The 21,973-nt window shown below is 42.7% G+C and overlaps 1 protein-coding gene across 3 annotated transcripts in view; it reads left to right on the plus strand.

Annotated features, from left to right (window-relative positions):
* dnai3 (dynein axonemal intermediate chain 3) overlaps positions 1-21,973 on the plus strand; it is a 28,833-nt gene that overhangs the window by 6,061 nt on the left and 799 nt on the right. For 2 of the 3 annotated variants that reach the window (XM_021604574.3, XM_021604576.3), the window contains 17 exons: positions 131-280; positions 437-636; positions 904-1,020; positions 2,063-2,253; positions 3,683-3,807; positions 4,530-4,619; positions 5,357-5,449; positions 7,215-7,337; positions 10,321-10,394; positions 10,576-10,729; positions 11,015-11,111; positions 12,541-12,665; positions 12,941-13,004; positions 15,686-15,816; positions 16,007-16,211; positions 16,441-16,532; positions 16,665-16,787. In XM_021604574.3, the coding sequence (XP_021460249.1) occupies positions 131-280; positions 437-636; positions 904-1,020; positions 2,063-2,253; positions 3,683-3,807; positions 4,530-4,619; positions 5,357-5,449; positions 7,215-7,337; positions 10,321-10,394; positions 10,576-10,729; positions 11,015-11,111; positions 12,541-12,665; positions 12,941-13,004; positions 15,686-15,816; positions 16,007-16,211; positions 16,441-16,532; positions 16,665-16,787 (2,154 nt within the window). The remainder of the gene's footprint in view (positions 1-130; positions 281-436; positions 637-903; positions 1,021-2,062; positions 2,254-3,682; positions 3,808-4,529; positions 4,620-5,356; positions 5,450-7,214; positions 7,338-10,320; positions 10,395-10,575; positions 10,730-11,014; positions 11,112-12,540; positions 12,666-12,940; positions 13,005-15,685; positions 15,817-16,006; positions 16,212-16,440; positions 16,533-16,664; positions 16,788-21,973) is intronic. The other variant, XM_021604575.3, reaches the window with a different exon arrangement.

Consider the following 21,973-nt stretch of genomic DNA (forward strand, 5'->3'; position numbering starts at 1 on the left):
AACGTGATTATAAAATAAGTAAAGAAAGTAATGATTCAAATTCAAAACATCTAAAGAAGAATATCATTCATGTCTTCAATATAATCCCTATTACTCATTACAGTGTTCTCTGTATGTCTTGCCCATGTAGCCTGTAGTGGCTTTGGGAGTTGAGGTAGCTTTGGAGCGGGAGCCGTCGGAGGTGTTTGCAGCCCAGAAAACCTCTGAACCCCAACCCTGGATCTCTCTGGGCAGCGAACAGGAGATAGAGGAAGAGTCTGTCACTGACTCCAGACCCAGGGTAAAACACCGGAACAACATTTAGGGCCCTAAAATATAATTCAAATATCAAAACAGAAATAGAATTGTTACTAAATGATTGTTCTGAATGAATTAGATAATGATCTAATGGCTAAATTGTCTCTCATTCATTCTTCTTTCTCCTCCTCCGTCTCAGTTGAAGTATAGGATCTCCAGGGTGCGGAGGGAGTTTGGGGCACCGATCTTCTTCTCTGACCGTAATGCCATGGAGACCAAGGATGGCTTCATTGAATGTACCCCCTACCAGGACAAGAACTTCAGCCTCAAGCAGATGGAGAGACACACTGGGGTGCAGACTATCCCCAACCTCAAGAGCTCCAGCACCCAAACACAGTGGTAGGTCATGTTGTAACTAGAGCCAGGTAGAACAGGGGAAGAAAATAGACCATGGTACAGTCCTGTAGCTACTAGTCCACATTGGCAGTACCTAACAATGTCAGATGTGTTGTAATGATTCATTACCTTTTTTTTTATGAATCATTACAATGAATCATCGAATGCTTTATCGTTTTAGAATGACTATACCCTGTACTGAAAGATTATCTGAATTGAACATTGAAGCAAAAGTTTGCCTACTTTATCCATTATTGTTCTCTTCCATAGGACATATCCAAGGAGTATGTGCACGCAGTACGAACCCAGAGAGTTCAGTGAGGAGAAGAAAGAGAACTGCCTCCAATCTGAGAAGCTGAAGAATTTTGTCAACTCTGTGGCCTCCAGGTAAGGGATCATTTAAATTATGGATACGATCGAGTCTCTGGGACTCAATGGGAGTGTTTTAATGCATGGAATGACTGAAAGCCATCCAGAGTTATACATTATAGTGCAGCCTTGAGGCCTTGAGGAATCCACTCTCATACATTATGAAAGCCAAGGCCTGATCAAGATATGCACAAAGTAACTTATGGAGACTTAACTTTTCTTCTGGCAATTCTCCATGGTTTATGCTGATGTATGTTTTCTGCTCATTATCTAAGCTCTAATGTTTTTTAAAGTCAATCTAAAATAACATTTTATTGACTAGTATTCGATAAAGTCCTATCCTATCTGTATACCATCAATCTATTACATGACCTACTGTGTTCTACATTACATCCTGTTCTGTACATCAGACTAGTCTGGTTACCAATCTTTTTAGCTAACTTTCCACTCCTTGCCATTCCTGAATATTTGGCAAATGACAGGAGTGACAAGGAGTGGAATGTAATAGCTGAGCAGAGACAGGATCCAGGCTAACATAAAAAATAAAACATCTGAGAAAGAGAGATGAGAGTATTACTTTAAAAAATATATATATATAGTTTATCTTTCGTTAGTCAGCACCTCACCTGACGGCCGAGATATACCGTAGATGGGTTAGCTGACAATGTCACAAAAATTGTTTTATACTCTACAGCAGTAACTCGCCTAGCCACGATATGGCCGCCTGCATGTGGGTGCTAACAAGCTAGCAAGCATGCTAGGTAGTGCTACGTATCAACAGCCATTGTTAGCCAATCCAGTAGGGGTTGGAAGCTATGGTGAGCTTCGATTGGTTACTTGCGCCGTAATATCGCTGTAGATTTGCATAAAGTTCAGCTTTGCCCAACTTTAGTCCCGCCTTGTTCAGCTCCCTGGCCCATGCTCGCATCGCCCACTCTGCTTCTCACAACTTTCCTTCCATTGAAAATTAATGGGAAGCCGCTGTTTCACCGCGCGATGCCGTCTCGAGTGTATACGCCCTGTAAAGATGTGTGTGTTCTTTATTAAATGAACTTCCCAGGTTTGAGATAGCCATCCAGCAGAATGAAATCATGGATGTGTTCTTTGACGACTGGAAGGCCCTGAGTGAGGAGGACAGTGGCTACGGACGGAAGGCTGACCCACACCTGAAGGAGTACCAGTCCTTCACTGACCTGCACTTCAGCAAGGAGAAGACCATCAGCAACATCAACTGGCACCCCACCATCAACGGTAAGGGACAGGAACATCATAGAACTGGAGTTACTAGAAGGGGCATTCCCCTTCAAGTCAATGAGGCTTTAATGGGTTGGCCGGTGGAAGTACAGCAGGAAGCGTCCTCATTAACCAGGAGGTAGTAATCATATTTATATGAGGAACCTGGACACGGGGTCGAGACAAGGGGAACAGTACAGGTGCCTACTGTGACATAGAGTCACTGAACACTGGTCACTTTAATAATGTTTACATACTGTTTCAACCACTTTATAAGTGTATACTGTATTGTAGTCATGGCTCCTCCTGTATAATAAATGTTTTCATATTTTTGGATTATGCGTGTATTGTTATTGTATTGCCAGGTATTACTGCACTGTTGGAGCTAGTAGAAACACAAGCATTTCACTGCACCTGATAACATCTGCAAATCTGTTTAAACAACCAATAAACTTTGAATTGATTGTAACACCCATACAGTAACCGATGATGATAAGTATTCTGTATGTTCTGTTCAGTAGCAGAACATTACTGTTCCTTCATTTTGACAGACAGTCACCCCTGTATATCACTGTCTGTCTGCTAAATGATTGCACTGATCTTTTTTTGGGCCACAGTAACAATCATTCATAACCACAGTCACACTGCAGACCCTTCAATACAGGAGATCTGTGGCACCTTGATTGGGGAGGATGGGCTCGTGGTAATGACTGGAGCGGGATGGTATCAAATACATGTGTATGGTTTTGACAGTGGTTATATGTGGTTGTGGGAGTTTCTGTATGGTTCTGTAATGTTATGACAGTGTTTATCAGAATCACCTTTAAGTACATTTACATGTGCCCGGAATTCGAGCTGGCGAAATAGTGCCAAACAGAAGGTACAGACAGAAGGTACAGACAGAAGGTACAGGCAGAGGCCTCTCGGGTGGCGCAGTGGTTAAGGGCGCTGTACTGCAGCGCCAGTTGTGCCATCAGAGGGGGTTCGCGCCCAGGCTCTGTCGTAACCGGCCGCGACCGGGAGGTCCGTGGGGCGACGCACAATTGGCCTAGCGTCGCCCGGGTTAGGGAGGGCTTGGTCGGTAGGGGTGTCCTTGTCTCATCGCGCACCAGCGACTCCTGTGGCGGGCTGGGCGCAGTGTGCTATCCAGGTGCACAGTGTTTCCTCCGGCGCATTGGTGCGGCTGACTTCCGGGTTGGATGTGCGCTGTGTTAAGAAGTAGTGCGGCTTGGTTGGGTTGTGTATCGGAGGACGCACGACTTTCAACCTTCGTCTCTCCCGAGCCTGTACGGGAGTTGTAGTGATGAGACAAGATAGTAGGTTGGATACCACGAAAAATGGGTAAAACATTTTTTTTTTTTAAAGAAGGCAGAAGGTACAGGCAGAATGGGTATACAGGCACAATCGGTATTACACATAGTAAGAAAGAATATGTGGTTGTGTTTAGGTGTGATAGCGGTGGCTGTGACAGAGAGGCTGTCCTTCGAGGACAGGATCAATGGCTCCACTAAGCTGCTCCTAAACCCCTCCCTCATTCTCTTCTGGAGCTTCTCTGATCCCATCAACCCACAGGTATGGTATGGCAAAGTCTTCTCTTTCATTTCGTCCTCTTCTACCTCTCTCTCTCTGGATAAATCCTCACTGACAGCTTACAAGCAATATCTCTCTTCTCACCCTTGACTCACGTCAGATCTGTTTGAGATGAGCTCTCTTAAAAAGAGAATGGCTTTAGAAGTTGCTTTGAACTGTCATTCAACGCCTTTGTTTGGTTAAGTTGAAGTAAGAGCCTCTTAATTAATTACAATTTAGTTGAGCGGTCGAACTTACCCAAGGATAATAGAGCCATTATAAAGTACTGTATATGAGGTGGTTTAGGGATTTTAAAAAAATACTGCAATACATTTTCAGCAGATAAAATAAACACATTTGATAGGAATAGACCAGATTCAGCTCTGCACTTGTTAGTAATATACCAAATTCAGCTTTGCACTTGTTAGGAATAGACCACATTTAGTGCTGCACTTGAACATAATGTAGCCTAACTCATTGTTTTGCATTACAAAGCTGTTTCTCTGTTATTTTTTTGTTCGTTTTATGTTCAGTGAAGTGGAATCATTTGCACATGGGATTAGCCAAGGCCATAGATTTAAAATGCTGAGTGTATTGAATGACTAGAATAAATAAATACATTCGATGGCAAGGGACCATAGTACTTGAAAGTCTCTCTCTGCTTTGAAATGTAATGCCTCAGCCCACTGTAACGCTGTGGGTTTCTCTTTTTCTGCTGTTTGCAGTTGCTGTTGGAGTGCCCAGACGACGTCTTCTCCTTTGAGTTCTGCCCTTCCGACCCAAATATTATTGTTGGTGGCTGCATGAACGGCCAGGTTCTGACTCCGTCTCTCTCTCTCTCTCTCTCTCTCTCTCGCTCTCTCCATCTCTTTACTGCCAAGTTAACATATTTCTATTGCCCTCTTTGGTGCTGCTGACCAAATGTTTCTCTCTTGATGTTAATACTCCTCTCAACTACGTTCTCTCTCACTCAGGTTCTTTGTGCTGTTGTCATCTCAGGTTGTGTTATGGAATATGGGATATATCCACCCACGTATTTCCCTCTCTCTCCCTTCCCTTTCCCTCTCCCCCCTCCTGCTCCCTCTCCCTCATCCTCTCTCCCTTTCCCTCACTCCCTCCTTCTATCCCTCCCTTCCTCGCTCCCTATCTACCTACCTCCCTGTCTCTGTTTCAGTGCCCACTAACTGTCAGCACTGTGGAGTTTTTCTTATGAGGCCGTATTATATAACCATCTCAGGAGTAGATTTCATTTCCCAAGTCCTCCTCCGTCCCAGGCCTCACTGGCCTCACTGGCTTCATTTCAAGGGAATCTGATAAAACAGATAAATAGCTGTTTATAGAAGGTGCAGCTTTCTTTTCGTTCTCTCCTTGTTATCTTTATCCTCTTTGGCCATTATCCTCCATTGTTTTCTCCATGGTTTTCTTTCATGAAATGTTCATATTAAACTGAAGCATTAATAATACGTTAAAAGGAGAGGGTTTTATGAGAGGTGAAGGTGTAGTTGTTGATCCACCCCGAGTAATACACTTATTTGTGTTGTTGTCATCTCAGGTTGTGTTATGGGATATATCCACCCATGTAGAACAATTACAGGGCACACGCACCAGTGGTGGAAAGAACATAGCAGCAAACACCAACGCTTTAGTAAGTACTAATCAACGTTCTGTCCTGATCACACTGACTCAATCCCAATGGCATGCTTCTGCAGATGAGGTCATTGCAAGTCTATGAGGGGTCCCAATTCTGGTTCATAATATTATCTTCAATCTAGATGCCCAGTTCTAGGCTAAGTTTTAGAGTTAAAGCCCTGTGACGCAGTGAAATGATGACACATTGGCTTGCCGGGTTTCTCTTCATCCTCAGCCTTTAATTAAAGGGGAATGCAGCGGTCCTGATGGTCCTTTTCAAGCCAACCCTGGCGATCACAGCAAGCCAGACCTAACCCATATACTTAGGCAGCTTAGCCCCACAAACCTCAACTCTGTCCAGGTCAGACCTAACCAAAGCCTGTTACAAGGGCAACATTACTACAACATTATAGACCATCTCTGACCTAACCTAACCATATACCGTGGCAAAACCAGCCTTAACTAGTAAGCAGAAAACCTGGAACCCCAAAGCTGTTGCCTGCCACATCCATCCCATTTCCAATGGGGTGGGACGATTCCAGTATTGCGATATTCATTAGTATCGTGGCAAGGAAACAAAACATGAAGCGGATTTCACTTCTTTAAGAAACAAACATGGAAACAAATATCATTATGTTGTCATCCAGACTCACATGTATTTATTTTCCAACCTATAGCACACAATATTTTACAGCAGGTTTTTAAAGAACTAAAGAGTTTGGCCAACTTCATGTTTTCATGTTTGCAGTGGGAAAATATTGCGATACTGTTATCGTCACAGCCCTAATATCCAACCTTCATTAGTCTCTATGTCAGTTTATTCTTTCTTTATTACCTAGTAGAATATGATAGCAGCTGCACCCGTCTTCCTTCCCTCCATACACTGTGTCCCTGTTCACTCCAGAGCCAACATCCAGTATCCAGAGTCAACAACACCAACACACTCCAGTTGTTGCCTAACCCCTCTATGCCCCTGATTGGTCTTCCATGGCCTAAAACACACACACACACACACACACACACACACACACACACACACACCTGATTACAGCTATGTGTTTTCAGAACAAACAATGGCAGTTCTATCAGCTAAAGATGTCCTTTACTAGCACCTGTTACTGCCTTGTAAACCCCCCGTATGGTTTTAAGGGAACGTGTGTATGTCCTAACCTGCCATATTCACACCTTTTGTAGAGACAGGCTATGTCCCAAATGGCACACTATCCCCTACATAGTGCCCTACTTTTGACCAGAGCCCTATTGTCCCCGGTCAAAAGTAGTGCACTACAGTATATAGGGAAAAGGGTGCCATAACCCAGTAGACATGCACAAACAGTAACATATACAGCACTCTCCAAGCATGCAGCTGTACTGCTAAGTCTACATCTCATATCAGCCAGTGATCTCAGTCTTAATGAGAAACAGAGCCAACGACAGCGGTGGCCAAAGTGCAAAGTGAAATCACATGCACTGCTCTAGGTCCTAAACCATTTAGAGCAAAAAACAAAAATCCTTCTGTATATAATATAAACCACATTCTTAATTTCCACTGTTAGCAAAGCAACTAACTGTATATTATTTGAATTATGTCTTTAGTAGAATAGAAAGGACAATTCTGGGACATTAAAGTATTTCACTCTGTATCCTCCATAGTGCTATTATGGTATGGAACCTGTTGATTGACCTGACAGTGCTTATGCCACCCTGCTGTTTGCTGTTTGCTGTATTGTGTGACTAACACCCTGCTGTTTGCTGTAATCCCTGTGTGTTTGTCACCCCAGCAGGGCTTTGAAGACAAGCGGGAGAATGAGACCCCTGTGGTGCGTTACTGTGCTGTCTCAGGCATAGAGAATGGCCACAAAGCACCCATTACAGACATCCAGTGGCTGCCGGGAACCTTTGAGGTACGTAGTTACTGTAGGGGAATGAGGGGAGGAACTGTAGGGGGATGAGGGGAGGAACTGTAGGGGTATGAGGAGAGTTACTGTAGGGGGATGAGGGGAGGAACTGTAGGGGGATGAGGGGAGGAACTGTAGGGGGATGAGGGGAGGAACTGTAGGGGGATGAGGGGAGGAACTGTAAGGGGATGAGGGGAGGAACTGTAGGAGGAAGAGGGAAGTTACTTTAGGGGGACGAGGGGAGGAACTGTATGGGGACGAGGGGAGGAACTGTAGGGGGATGAGGGGAGGAACTGTAGGGGGATGAGGGGAGGAACTGTAGGGGGATGAGGGGAGGAACTGTAGGAGGATGAGGGGAGGAAGGGGAGGAGGATGAGGGGAGTTACTGTAGGGGGATGAGGGGAGGAACTGTGGGAGGATGAGGGGAGTTACTTTAGGGGAATGAGGGGAGGAACTTTAGGGGGATGAGGGGAGGAACTGTGGGAGGATGAGGGGAGGAACTGTAGGGGGATGAGGAGAGTTACTGTAGGGGGATGAGGGGAGGAACTGTAGGGGGATGAGGGGAGGAACTGTAGGGGGATGAGGGGAGGAACTGTAGGGGGATGAGGGGAGGAACTGTAGTGGGGTGGCAGGTAGCCTAGTGTTTAGAGCGTTGGACTAGTAACCGAAAGGTTGCTAGATCAAATCCCCGAGCCAACAAGGTAAAAATGTGTCGTTCTGCCCCTGAACAAGGCAGTGTTCCTTGGCTGTCATTGAAAATAAGAATTTGTTCTTAACTGACTTTAAAAAAAATTTAAAAAATTTAAGTGTAAGAGCTGTCTGAAAAGACCGCCTGAAAGTCCTAGCAAAATTCTTGCTTGAGAAATTGCTCTCTGGAAAGAAGGTACAGTATTTTATTTTTAATTTTTTACCATTTTAATTGAAAACATTTACAGTGAGGTACTTTATTGTTAGTTACCCAGAAATGATTCGATATTAAGATAAAATGGCTGCATTGGACCTTTAAAATCGATACATTTATATTTTTCAATCAACAAAAAAAATCAGTTAATTACATTTTCATCGCTCTTCTCAAATGACCTTTCCCAAAAACGTTTGTATATTGGCCCATACAATATTCTGTACCCTTCATTTTTTGTTCAAAATTGTTTCATTTCGGCGACATCACTGCAATTGTCTCAACCCGACTTTGAATACCACTGACTTAAAGGGATAGTTCGGGATTTTGGCAATGATATCCTTTATTAGATGAGTTAGATGAACTTGTGAATATTTCTCTCCATCCAGTATGAAGGAAGTTAGTGGTTGCAAAAATCCTGAACTATCCCTTTAAGATGCTTTATTAGTTAATTATTTGATTGTGATTTCTTACCATGAGAAAATACTAATGTGATTTGACTTTTCTGTTTTTGTCCAAATGAAAAATTCTTGAAAGTTTTGGTCTCAACACACTCGGCTCTCACCACAAATGTTTTACCCCTTTTTTCACCCCAATTTCGTGGTATCCAATTGGTAGTTACAGTCTTGTCTCATCACTGCAACTTCCGTACGGACTCGGGAGAGGCGAAGGTCGAGAGCCGTGTGTCCTCCAAAACACAACTCAACCAGGCCACACTGCTTCTTGACACAATGTCCACTAAACCCGGAAGCCAGCCACACCAATGTGTCGGCGGAAACACTGTAGTGTCAGCGTGCACTGTGCCTGGCCCACCACAGGAGTCGCTAGTGCGCAATGGGACAAGGACATCCCTGCCGGCCAAACCCTCCCCTAACCCGGATGACTCTGGTCCAATTGTGAGCCGCCCCATGGGTCTCCCGGTCGCGGCCGGCTGCGACAGAGCCTGGACTCTAACCTAGAATCTCTAGTGGCACAGCTAGCACTGCGATGCATTGCCTTAGATCACTGCAGCACTCGGGAGGCCCCACCTTATGAGATCTAAAGTAAATACACTTAACAAAGTACCAACCTACCAGGGTCCAGTGAGAACTTCTCAACTGACATTTTTAAGCCTTCACACCTAATTTACACACTGATATTCAAACACTTACGTTAAAAGGGTTAGCTAGGTCCTCTTATCACACTAATGATTTCTGAGTCTAATTTTGGTATGATGACCCTGTTTAATTTACGATCCAATCTGACTTAAAAGCACTTTGACCGTTACACAATACATTTTTAGCAGGATCTGAGATAGATGATCAGTGAAAGTAGTCACAGTAGAGAAGGTCTATAGGAATAGCTTTATAGGAGTGGTCAAGGGTGAATGTCACAACAGGCTTTTAGACATAATTGCTGTGGTCCATCTACGTCAGGAAGCACCATAGAGATCATCTCTATGTCAGGGATCCTGTCAACACAAACCTCCCTAACAGGTCAGAGCAGGTAATGGTGACTCGTATCTTCAAGTGACTTGTCGTGATGCCTATATAGTGCTGTCTTAGTAGTAATATCACTACAAGCCTTTCACACTAGCCTGGGTACCAGTGTAATATTGAGCATGACATTTCCAGAAGGAGTTGGCAAGAGAGCAGAAACAGACTTGACACCCTGGCTACATTCGCATGGTTTTATTAAAGAGGTGGATAGTAATGAAGTTATCACTTCCTCAATCTCCTTGTATGCCCTGTGTTTAAAGTGAGTGAACATTCATTGGTTATACCATCTAATAAAGTGTGTCTTATGTCTAAAGAAGCGTGTGGGTGGTGCAACGCTTCGTTGCAATCCACAGACAGTCGTTGGTTTAAGTGAAACCAGGCAATTATCAAAGTGTCCCCAGGGAGCCAAACCTGTAAAACCATAGAGGGAGGGATAGCATTATTCTAGGACTAAAATACAGCTGCACAATGGTCTATGCTCCCAAGTGCTCCCTTTTATTAGGACAAGGTTCCGACCCTAAATGGGATATCATTACTCACCGTGACAAGGACTGAAAAGCCTACCTGTGGTGTAGTAGATATTCATTCATTTTCTCTCTTTCATTCTGATAAGGTCTCTAGAATGGGGGTACCGATGGAGAACAAGAATGGAATATGTGTTCAGATCGTCACCTGCGCCCCTGATTGGTACAAAGTGACATTAATATTAAATTACTGACTAAATGCAATCGTTTTATAAAAAATGAAAAATAGAATATTGAATGAAAAACAATACAATTTAGATGTATCAAATGTTAGGTCCTGTCTCTTTGTTGGTGTTTTTGTTTGTTTCTTTTGTTCTCTCTGTGTCTGTCTCTCTCCCTACCAGCTGTGTGATGTTCTGGGATATTCGTGCTCCGAGGGTACTCCAGACCATGGCCGACCAGCGGAAACAGAAGGTGGAGGAGAAACCCCTGGAGAATCCTCACGGTGTTCCCAACACCTTCAAACACCTCGACCTCACATGGAAACCACTCATCAGGGTACAGCATATATCATACTGTACCATTACTGATTTATAACAGACCCCTTGGTTAATTGGTAACACTCCTGGTATGACCCCAGAGACCAAGGTTCAGTCTCCACTTCAACCCATTTATCTCCACTTTAATTTTCCCCTACACTTCTGATCTGTCGGAAATTCACATAGAAAATATGAAGGGAGAGTGGTGTTCCTAGTGTTGCCTATTTTTGGAATGTACTGTGTGTTTGACAGTTCTCTAAAGGCATTAGATAGATGTCAAAGCTATCGTCTTGTCATGTGTCAGGTTTCCCTGCCTAAGATTGATACCAGCGGGGAATACAGCCCTTTGAAAATCAGCCTGCGAGACAACACCTGTGACAACCATACAGGTAGCAACGCAGGTGAGTATTTACCTTCCCTCTTCCTCTACCGTTTTACTCTCTCCTTCTCCTTCAGGCAGTGATGCAGGTGAGCATCTCCCTTCCCTCTGTTTATGTCTCTTGCTGTCACTCTTTCTTTTCCTATTTTCATTCTCCCTTTTTTCTAACCCCTTGAAGCAACACAGATGAGCGGGACACTAAACAGCAAGCCAAAACAACATCTGTCTACCAAATCAAGAATCTTAGGAGATAAAGATATAAGAGACTAGTTACTCTTTGTAATGGACCCGCAGGGCACACACTGTCTGTGGAGTGTGTGATGTGTTTGTCAGTGTGTCTGTACATTGCGTTCTACATGCTTGTGTATGTGTTTGAGTGTGCCACTGTTTCAGATTCTACTTTGGATCAGTGAGCACTATGATCAGTGGGGCATGGCCGTCTCTCCCTTCACCACCCCCCCTCACCCATCTCACCCTTCTCGCCTCTGGTTTAATACTGTTTTATTAAACGATCGGTCCCAGACCTAGACAAGGCTCTCATAGTCAGGGGGCATTAACCTTGTTGACTGTCAGCTGTTTGCAATATGCTGCTGAGCCCTTGGGGCCAAAAGATGTTCCTGTGTCTCGGGTGGTACATCAAGAAGAAAACCTGCCTTTGTCTTGCTGCTTTAAGATCTGCATTTATACACACAGCTTTCTTAATGGTTATGGAATTAATTCATTTTCAGTTACTGAACCTAAAAGGTGCTGAATTTTTGGGGCATTTTTTGGGCATGTCGTGGGCTGTTTCGATATGATCTATGTAATGAATAGGGTCAGCTGTCTTGAGTTATGGTGGGTAGCGGCTTTGTCTGTTAGAGAATGGAAGGTCAGGTAGAGAGTCTTGATTGGAAGGTGTTACCTGTCCTGTCTTAAAGACTCCTCCCTACGATCCTCCAACCCAATAGGAACACTAGGTTTAGATTGTAGAAGGTGGTGATCTTCGTGTCATCAATGACGCTATGATGATCAATGTCATCAGTCATCACTGGAACGTTTGTTAGTGTAACCCAATTTGATCTTAACCACAGTTCTAATGAGTAGCCTACATCTCCTATAACTAATAGTGATCATACCCTAGAGATAGCTAATATAATATGGCGATAAAGGGCTGTGAACATGCTGTCGAGTCCTGCACTATCACTGCAGACAGTGGGGCTTTTGTCACTGAAAAGACCGCTCCTCTCCTTCTCCCTCTCCTGCTGGTGGTGGTCAGATGACTGAGCTGGTACCAAGCCTTACAGAGCCACAGCCCCACGTTCTCTCCGGTCAACTGCCCTGGCTGTTTCACTCACAGAGTAACAGTCATTAAAGAGCTACAAAAGGCTATCTGGAATAAATGCCCTAACTATGATGTTTAACTGCATAACAACACTGCTCACTCTGTGCTTCCCCCTATTAACCCCTGACAGACCGGGCCCACCTGAATGCAGAGAGGTCAGAGGTTGCTCCAGAGTACGCCCTGCTCAGAGTGCCTTCAGCCAAACAACTCAAACCGCTGGAGGACATCTGCACCAGGTTATACGCAGGGACCGAGGTAACGTAGCCTTTCTTCTCCATAACTATTATATGGATGGATGGAAGGAAGTTCCAAGGGGGAACTATTATCAAGTAACTGAAAAGTACGTACTACTAGAGGTGGAATGTGTTTCATTGATGAGTTATGGAGTTAATACTTTTCATGAAGAACTCAATTCAAGTCACAGGTCACTTCATACTGTATGCCAACTGTAAACTATCCATCCTGGGGCTTAGTTACACTAAGGTAAAACTCGGCTACAACTTGTTCTTTCTACCACATTTTGCCCTCAGGATGGAGAGCTTGTGTACACAGACTGGAAGTTGGAGAAGGACAACGACTCTGGACGACTGTTCAGTAAGATCATCATAAATGAGACTATCTATAATATCATTTAAACTATACTCTTACAGTTAACACGTTCGTTGGTTCACAGCCAAGGAAAATACATAATCTCCTAAACCTCTAGAGCTCTGAGTAATCAGGGAGATTGGTTGCTTGTTTCATATATCTTAAGTATCATGAATGTAACTGCTCTACAGATTCCATGGAGACTCAAACAATGCCTTCAGGATCTCCTATTCTCCTCCTAATCATAGTTTGTTTAAGCACAAGAGATTTGAGGCAGTCAAGAAACAAAACAAGGCATTTACTGTCTGGGAAATAGATTTAATATCATGGCTGCTAGACTACAATAGTATCACTACTAAAGTATTGAGCCATTCAGCAATTTATGACCAATTACAGGAGATTAAACTTGGTTCCCTCATCGTGTTTTGGCAGGGCACAGGAATGTGATTACTTAATAATAAACTGTGTCTGGTGTCACAACAGCGTCAGGGTAGACAAAGGTTATTTGCTTGTACATTAATGGTAAATTGCTCCCTATAAAGCACGTTCCTCATGTTAGTTAATGGTAAAGGGGGAAAAGGTTCCCAAGGGAAATGACATTATTATACTATATATAATATGTGCTCCCAGTGGTCAGTAGACTGTTTATTTATCTTTAACGTTATTACTGTATCCCAATAGGAAGATACTGGTCCTTGGAAATGGCACCACTGTTGATTCAAATCTTGATGAAACATTCAGACACAGACACACATACCTACCTCAGACTCATCTGCCGGAGTCGATGCTTCTCCTTGTTTGGGCGGTGTTCGGCGGTCGATGTCACTGGTCTTCTAGCCATCGCCGATCCATTTTCCATTTGTTTTGTCTCGTTTTCCCACACACCGGGTTTTCATCTCCCAATTACTGGTCATGTATTTAACTCTCTTTTTCCCCCATATCTTTGTGTGTCATTGTTTATTGTTCATGCCTGTACATTTCCGGCTGGTTTTGTCCGGGTGCTGTTTTCACCCGTGTTTTGTAGCAACCGTTCGCACATTGGTACTGTTACTTGTGCTATTTTCTTGAGTAAAGTCCGTTGTTCACTCATCTCTGCTCCCCTGCGCCTGACTTCATGCACCAGCTACACCCACCGCCTGACAATATGGCTCATCTCCTATGTGGTTGAACTGGGGTAATCTCTCTCTCAATTCAATTTCAATTCAATTTAAGGGGTTCATTAGCATGGGAAACAGATGTTTACATTGCCAAAGCAAGTGAAGTAGATAATAAACAAAAGTGAAATAAACAGTAAAATATTAACAGTAAACATTACACTCACAAAAGTTCCAAAAGAATAAAGACAAATGTCATAGTATGTCTACATACAGAGTTGGAATGATGTGCAAATAGTTCAAGTACAAAAGGGAAAATAAATAAATAAAAATATAGGTTGTATTTACAATGGTGTTTGTTTTTCACTGGTTTCCCTTTTCTTGTGCCAACAGGTCTTCTCTTGAGAGCCAGGTCTGCTTTCAGTGGCCTTTTTCAATGGCAAGGCTATGCTCACTGAGTCTGTACATAGTCAAATATTTCCTTAATTTTGGGTCAGTCACAGTGGTCAGGTATTCTGCCACTGTGTACTCTCTGTTTAGGGCCAAATGGCATTCTAGTTTTCTCCGTTTTTTTGTAAATTATTTCTCAAAGTAATTATCTTTTTGTTTTCTCATGATTTGGTTGGGTCTAATTGTGCTGTTGTCCTGGGGCTCTGTGGAGTCTGTTTGTGTTTGTGTACAGAGCCCCAGTATCCGCATACTTAGGGGACTCTTCTCCAGGTTAATTTCTCTGCTGTTAATGGCTTTGTTATGGAAGGTTTGGGAATTGCTTCCTTTTAGTTGGTTGTAGAATTTGTCTCTTTTCTGGATTTTGATAATTAGAGGGTATCGGCCTAATTCTGCTCTGTATGCATTATTTGGTGTTTTACATTATACATGGAGTATATTTTTGCAGAATTCTGCATGCAGTCTCAATTTGGTATTTGTCCCATTTTGTGAATTCTTGGTTGGTGAGCGGACCCCAGACATCACAACCATAAAGGGCAATGGGCTCTATGACTGATTCAAGTATTTTTAGACAGATCCTAATTGGTATGTTGAATTTTATGTTCCTTTTGATTGCATAGACGGCCCTTCTTGCCTTGTCTCTCAGAACGTTCACAGCTTTGTGGACATTACCTGTGATGCCGATTTTTAGGCTGAGGTATGTATAGTTTTTTGTGAGCTCTAGGACAACGGTGTCTAGATGGAAGTTGTATTCGTGGTCCTGGCAACTGGACCTTTTTTGGAACACCATTATTTTTGTCTAACTGAGATATACTGTAAGGGCCTAGGTCTCACAGAATCTGTGCAGAAGATCTAGGTGCTGCTGTAGGCCCTCATTGGTTGTGGACAGAAGAACCATATCATCAGCAAACAGTAGACATTTGACTTCAGATTCTAGTAGGGTGAAGCCGGGTGCTGCAGATTGTTCTAGTGCCCTCGCCAATTCGTTGATATATATGTTGAAGAGGGTGGACTTAAGCTGCGCCTCCATGTCACCGCCCGGCCCCGTTGAAAGAAATGTGTGTGTTTTTTGCCAACTTTAACCGCACACTCTCTCTCTCTCTCTGTCTCTCTCTCTGTTTCTGTCTACTTCTCTATGTTTTTCAGGTGCCAAGCCCTCTCATCGGTTTATAATCCATGATGGGCAGGTGAACACTGTTCGTCGGTCTCCCTTCTTTAAAGACATCATTCTGACCGTGGGAGGATGGACCTTTGCCATCTGGAAGGAGGGCGTCACGGTAACAACAATAACAACATTTGGTCAAACACAGACTCATTAAGATAATTTGGTATCACTTAACTTAAACCCTGCGGGTATAATGCATTCTAACTTGTTGTAAGTATATATGAGCCTTTATAAGGTTTTATGATAAGGCTTATAAAAATGTTTTTAAACATTTGAACTTGTTGTGATCTACGACCTATCAGAACGGCCCCATCATCCAGTCATCGTGTTCTCAGAAGAAGTGCACTGTGGGATACTGGTCCCAGTCACGTCCAGCTGTGCTCTTCATCGGTAAGGAGGATGGGAATATCGATGTGTGGGACCTTCTGGAGAAGACCCATGAGCCCTCCCAGACCCAGAACATCACTGCCACCCAGATCACATGCATCAAACCCTGGATCGTCTCCTGTGAGTTGCCGCTGATCTTGGTGCTGCCAACATGGTCCCAGATCTGTTTGTGCTCTCTTGCCAACTCTTATGGTCATTGTGGCAGTAGGAATTGACAAGACAGCACAAACAGATCTGGAACCAGGCTATGTTGCTAATGCTGCTGCTGCTGGATCCCTGTATTTATTTATTGTTCGATTCAGAAAGTTCTGTATTAATCTGATTCACTTTTTGTTTGTTGTACAAACAGCAAAGCAGCATCTCCTGGCTGTGTCTGATCACCTGGGCACTCTGCATATTCTGGAGATCCCATGGACACTTCGCAGCCCCTCCAGCAATGAGGTTTGTACTGGAGGTGGCCTCTAGGACAACAGGATGTATTCAATTTGACCATCTGTGTTTTATTTTCTCCAATGCGTTTGATATAGCTCTACCATCCTCCGTCTGTGTGCGTGTGTGTGTGTGTGTGTATAGAAGCTGAGCATGAGTAAGTACTTTGAGAAGGAGGTGGACAGGCTGGTGTACTTTGAGAAGAGGAGGGAGATGAGAGCCAAGGAGAAGAAAGACTACGAGGCAGAGGAGCTGAGAAAGAAGACGGTGAGATACAGTATATAGAGATGATTATTAACTGATGGAAAACATTATCTGTGTATAATGTCACATGGTCAGAACCGATTCAAACTGGTTCTAAAGTTTTGCCATTTTTAGCTCATACGTTTAAAGCCAGAGCATCGAATATTGCCTGCTTAAAGTTGGGCTGTCTGCGCATTTAAAACTATATATACAGTGGGGCAAAAAAGTATTTAATCAGCCAACAGTTGTGCAAGTTCTCCCACTTAAAAAGATGAGAGAGGCCTGTAATTTTCATCATAGGTACACTTAAACTGTGACAGACAAAATTAGAAAAATAATTCCAGAAAATCACATTGTAGGATTTTTAATGAATTGATTTGCAAATTATGGTGGAAAATAAGTATTTGGTCAATAACAAAAGTTTATCTCAATACTTTGTTATATACCCTTTGTTGGCAATGACAGAGGTCAAATGTTTTCTGTAAGTCTTCACAAGGTTTTCACACACTGTTGCTGGTATTTTGGCCCATTCCTCCATGCAGATCTCCTCTAGAGCAGTGATGTTTTGGGGCTGTTGCTGGGCAACACGGACGTTCAACTCCCTCCAAAGATTTTCTATGGGGTTGAGATCTGGAGACTGGCTAGGCCACTCCAGGACATTGAAATGATTCTTACGAAGCCACTCCTTCGTTGCCCGGGCGGTGTGTTTGGGATCATTGTCATGCTGAAAAGACCCAGCCACGTTTCATCTTCAATGCCCTTGCTGATGGAAGGAGGTTTTCACTCAAAATCTCACGATACATGGCCCCATTCATTCTTTCCTTTACACGGATCAGTCGTTCTGCTCCCTTTGCAGAAAAACAGCCCCAAAGCATGATGTTTCCACCCCCATGCTTCACAGTAGGTATGGTGGTCTTTGGATGCAACACACCATTCTTTGTCCTCCAAACACGACGAGTTGAGTTTTTACCAAAAAGTTATATTTTGGTTTCATCTGACCATATGACATTCTCTCAATCTTCTTCTGGATCATCCAAATGCTCTCTAGCAAACTTCAGACGAGCCTGGACATGTACTGGCTTAAGCAGGGGGACATGTCTGGCACTGCAGGATTTGAGTCCCTGGCGGCGTAGTGTGTTACTGATGGTAGGCTTTGTTACTTTGGTCCCAGCTCTCTGCAGGTCATTCACTAGGTCCCCCCGTGTGGTTCTGGGATTTTTGCTCACAGTTCTTGTGATCATTTTGACCCCACGGGGTGAGATCTTGCGTGGAGCCCCAGATCGAGGGAGATTATCAGTGGTCTTGTATGTCTTCCATTTCCTAATAATTGCTCACACAGTTGATTTCTTCAAACCAAGCTGCTTACCTATTGCAGATTCAGTCTTCCCAGCCTGGTGCAAGTCTACATGTTTGTTTCTGGTGTCCTTTGACAGCTCTTTGGTCTTGGCCATAGTGGAGTTTGGAGTGTGACTGTTTGAGGTTGTGGACAGGTGTCTTTTAAAAGGATAACAATTTCAAACAGGTGCCATTAATACAGGTAACGAGTGGAGGACAGAGGAGCCTCTTAAAGAAGAAGTTACAGGTCTGCGAGATCCAGAAATCTTGCTTGTTTGTAGGTGACCAAATACTTACTTCCACCATAATTTGCAAATAAATTCATAAAAAATCCTACAATGTGATTTTCTGGATTTTTTTTCTCATTTTGTCTGTCATAGTTGAAGTGCACCTATGATGAAAATTACAGGCCTCTCTCATCTTTTTAAGTGGGAGAACTTGCACAATTGGTGGCTGACTAAATACTTTTTTGCCCCACTATATATTTTTTTCCCAAAATCATTTAAGATAGCCATGACATAACAGATTGCTTGATGTATAATGTGTGTGTACTCCTGAGTACCTGTTTCTAAGTTATTCTCAACGTCTTGAGCCAGAAGGTGACAATCTGTTACACACGGTAAGTCTTGCAAACAAATTTAATTGACCCAAAGTTACAGTTGAAGTCGGTTGGAATCATTAAAACTTGTTTTTCAACCACTCCACAAATTTCTTGTTAACAAACTATAGTTTTGGCAAGTCGGTTAGGACATCTACTTTGTGCATGACACAAGTCATTTTTTCAACAATTGTTTAGACAGATTATTTCACTTATAATTCACTGTATTAGTGAAGTTTACATACACTAAGAAGTTTACATACACTAAGTTGTCTGTGCCTTTAAACAGCTTGGAAAATTATGGAACATGATGTCATGGCTTTAGAAACTTCTGATAGGCTAATTGATATCCTTTGAGTCAATTGGAGGTGTATCTGTGGATGTAGTTCAAGGCCTAACTTCAAACTCAGTGCCTCTTTGCTTGACATCATGGGAAAATCAAAAGAAATCAGCCAAGATCTCTGAAAAAAATTTGTAGACCTCCACAAGTCTAGTTCATCCTTGGGAGCAATTTCCAAATGCCTGAAGGTACCACGTTCATCTGTACAAACAATAGTATGCAAGTATAAACACCATGGGACCACGCAGCCGTCATACCTCTCAGGAAGGAGACGCGTTCTGTCTCCTAGAGATGAACGTACTTTCGTGCGAAAAGTGCAAATCAATCCCAGAACAACAGTAAAGGATCTTGTGAAGATGCTGGAGGAAACAGATACAAAAGTATCTATATCCACAGTAAAACGAGTCCTATATCGACATAACCTGAAAGGCCGCTCAGCAAGGAAGAAGCCACTGCTCCAAAACCGCCATAAGAAAGCCAGACTACAGTTTGCAACTGCACATGGGGACAAAGATTGTACTTTTTGTAGAAATGTCCTCTGGTCTGATGAAACAAAAATTTAACTGCTTGGCCATAATGACCATCATTATGTTTGGAGGAAAAAAGGGGAGGCTTGCAAGCCCGAAGAACACCATCCCAACCGTTAAGCACAGGGGTTGCAGCATCATGGTGTGGGGGTGCTTTGCTGCAGGGGGGAATGGTGCACTTCACAAAATAGATGGCATCATGAGGCTGGAAAATTATGTGGATATATTCAAGCAACATCTCAAGACATCAGTCAAGAAGTTAAAGCTTGGTCGCAAATGGGTCTTCCAAATGGATCAATTTTGCCACAACTTCCAAAGTTGTAGCAAAATGGCTTAAGGACAACAAAGTCAACTTATTGGCCATCACAAAGCCCTGACCTCAAACCTATAGAAAATTTGTGAGCAGAATTGAAAAAGCGTGTGCGAGCAAGGAGGCCTACAAATCTGACTCAGTTACACCAGCTCTGTCCGGAGGAATGGGCCAAAATGCACCCAACTTATTGTGGGAAGCTTGTGGAAGGCTACCCGAAACGTTTGACACAGGTTAAACAATTTAAAGTAAAGTTACCAAATACTAAGTGTATGTAAACTTCTGACCCACTGGGAATGTGATGAATGAAATAAAATCTGAAATAAATAATTCTCTCTACTTCTGACATTTCACATTCTTAATATAAAGTATTGATCCTAACTGACCTAAGACAGGGAATTTTTACTAGGATTAAATGTCAGGAATTGTGAAAAACTGAGTTTAGATGTATTTGGCTAAGGTGTATGTAAACTTCCGACTTCAACTGTAGATGTGCTCAGTCCAATTCTGCAAAGTCAAGTGTGTGAGAGGAGCGGGAATCTGTTCACTCTCATTACTTGGTATTTGATTCTCAGCAGCAGAGAGCAGGAGAGGTGTACAGTCTGTAATAGTCACATCCATAATGGTCTATCAGAGGGAGATGTCTGGACAGCGTTCATCAAACCTTTCAGGCTAAGGAAAGCACTCCTTGCCAAACTAGTTAACTGGTTTATCAAACCTTTCAGGCTAAGGAAAGCATTCCTTGCCAAACTAGTTAACTGGTTTATCAAACCTTTCAGGCTAAGGAAAGCATTCCTTGCCAAACTAGTTAACTGGTTTATCAAACCTTTCAGGCTAAGGAAAGCACTCCTTGCCAAACTAGTTAACTGGTTTATCAAACCTTTCATGCTAAGGAAAGCACTCCTTGCAAAACTAGCTAACTGGTTTCACATAACCATTAGACCCACTATCTGATGCTTGAGTGGGCAATTTATGGCTGTGATTTCAACCAAGGTTACTGGAAAAAATAGGTATACTTCCCCTTGTGTCCCCATGAAAGAACACCTTGCCAGTTTGGTTCTAGTTGTTGCTGTTGTTGAGCAAACTTTGAGTTTGTTTAATTCACCTTTAATTCACTCAGTCTTTAAATGCTCTCAGTCTCATTAAACAGTATTTAGTCTGTAACCATTTAAGATAATTTAAATCTGATGATTTAGAATGATCTTTGCCACCCACCATGGAATGTCTACTCCCAATCTAAACTATACACCATCTACATATAAGGGAAAATTACAGTGATTATGATTGAAACATGGTTTTATATCTTTGTGCAACAATGATAGCGCATTTGTCCCAGAGCTCATGTATATTTATTATGTCTTTCTTCCCAAACAGACAGAACAAAATTACTGTTATGGCACAAATTAAAGTTTAGAATAAATCCCCTAACCCGCTGGCTTATGTCAAGATGATCGAAGACTATCTTAAGGCTAGTGAATACATTTCTTTTCAAGTAAACAACCAACATTCAATTCAGACATGTCTCCCAACCTATTATTTTGCACTCATTTGGAGAGAAACACACAAATTAAATTCCATCCAGACCAAATACTTTTATGAGTAGGCTACAAAGACGCAGACCTCAAGAATTTAAAACCAAACACAGTGATTACTGTTTTCAGAAATGTGTGTGTGTTTAGATTTTCTCCCGTCTGGTCCTGATAAGACAGAAATTCAAAATGGCCATTATATATTAAAAAAACATTCACTTTGTTATCCTCTCACTTTCTCACACCACACGCTGAATTTTTGTACTTGCTAGTCCTGGCCTGTTGCTAGGGAGACCACAAACTCGGATGTTTTAAATGAGGTTAGGTTTAACCAAAGAAGGATATTATGAAAGACAGTACAATGGGTTGGTTGACCTTCTTTATATAACTGATCTTAGCATTTCTCTGACGAGGTAGAGTAATTACTGATCACAGAGATAGAGTTCTACATTTTCTCAATGATGGAAAACTATCTACAGCTGGGAATCTGTCTCTGTGAGCTTGTTGTGAGAGGTCTCACAATTGGTCTGAAGGGTTGAAATAAATTGAACAACATACGACTGTGGTTGTT

The sequence above is a fragment of the Oncorhynchus mykiss genome, chromosome 5 (genome assembly GCF_057628025.1).
Source record: "Oncorhynchus mykiss isolate SJ-2025 chromosome 5, ASM5762802v1, whole genome shotgun sequence".
NCBI classification, from domain to species: domain Eukaryota; kingdom Metazoa; phylum Chordata; class Actinopteri; order Salmoniformes; family Salmonidae; genus Oncorhynchus; species Oncorhynchus mykiss.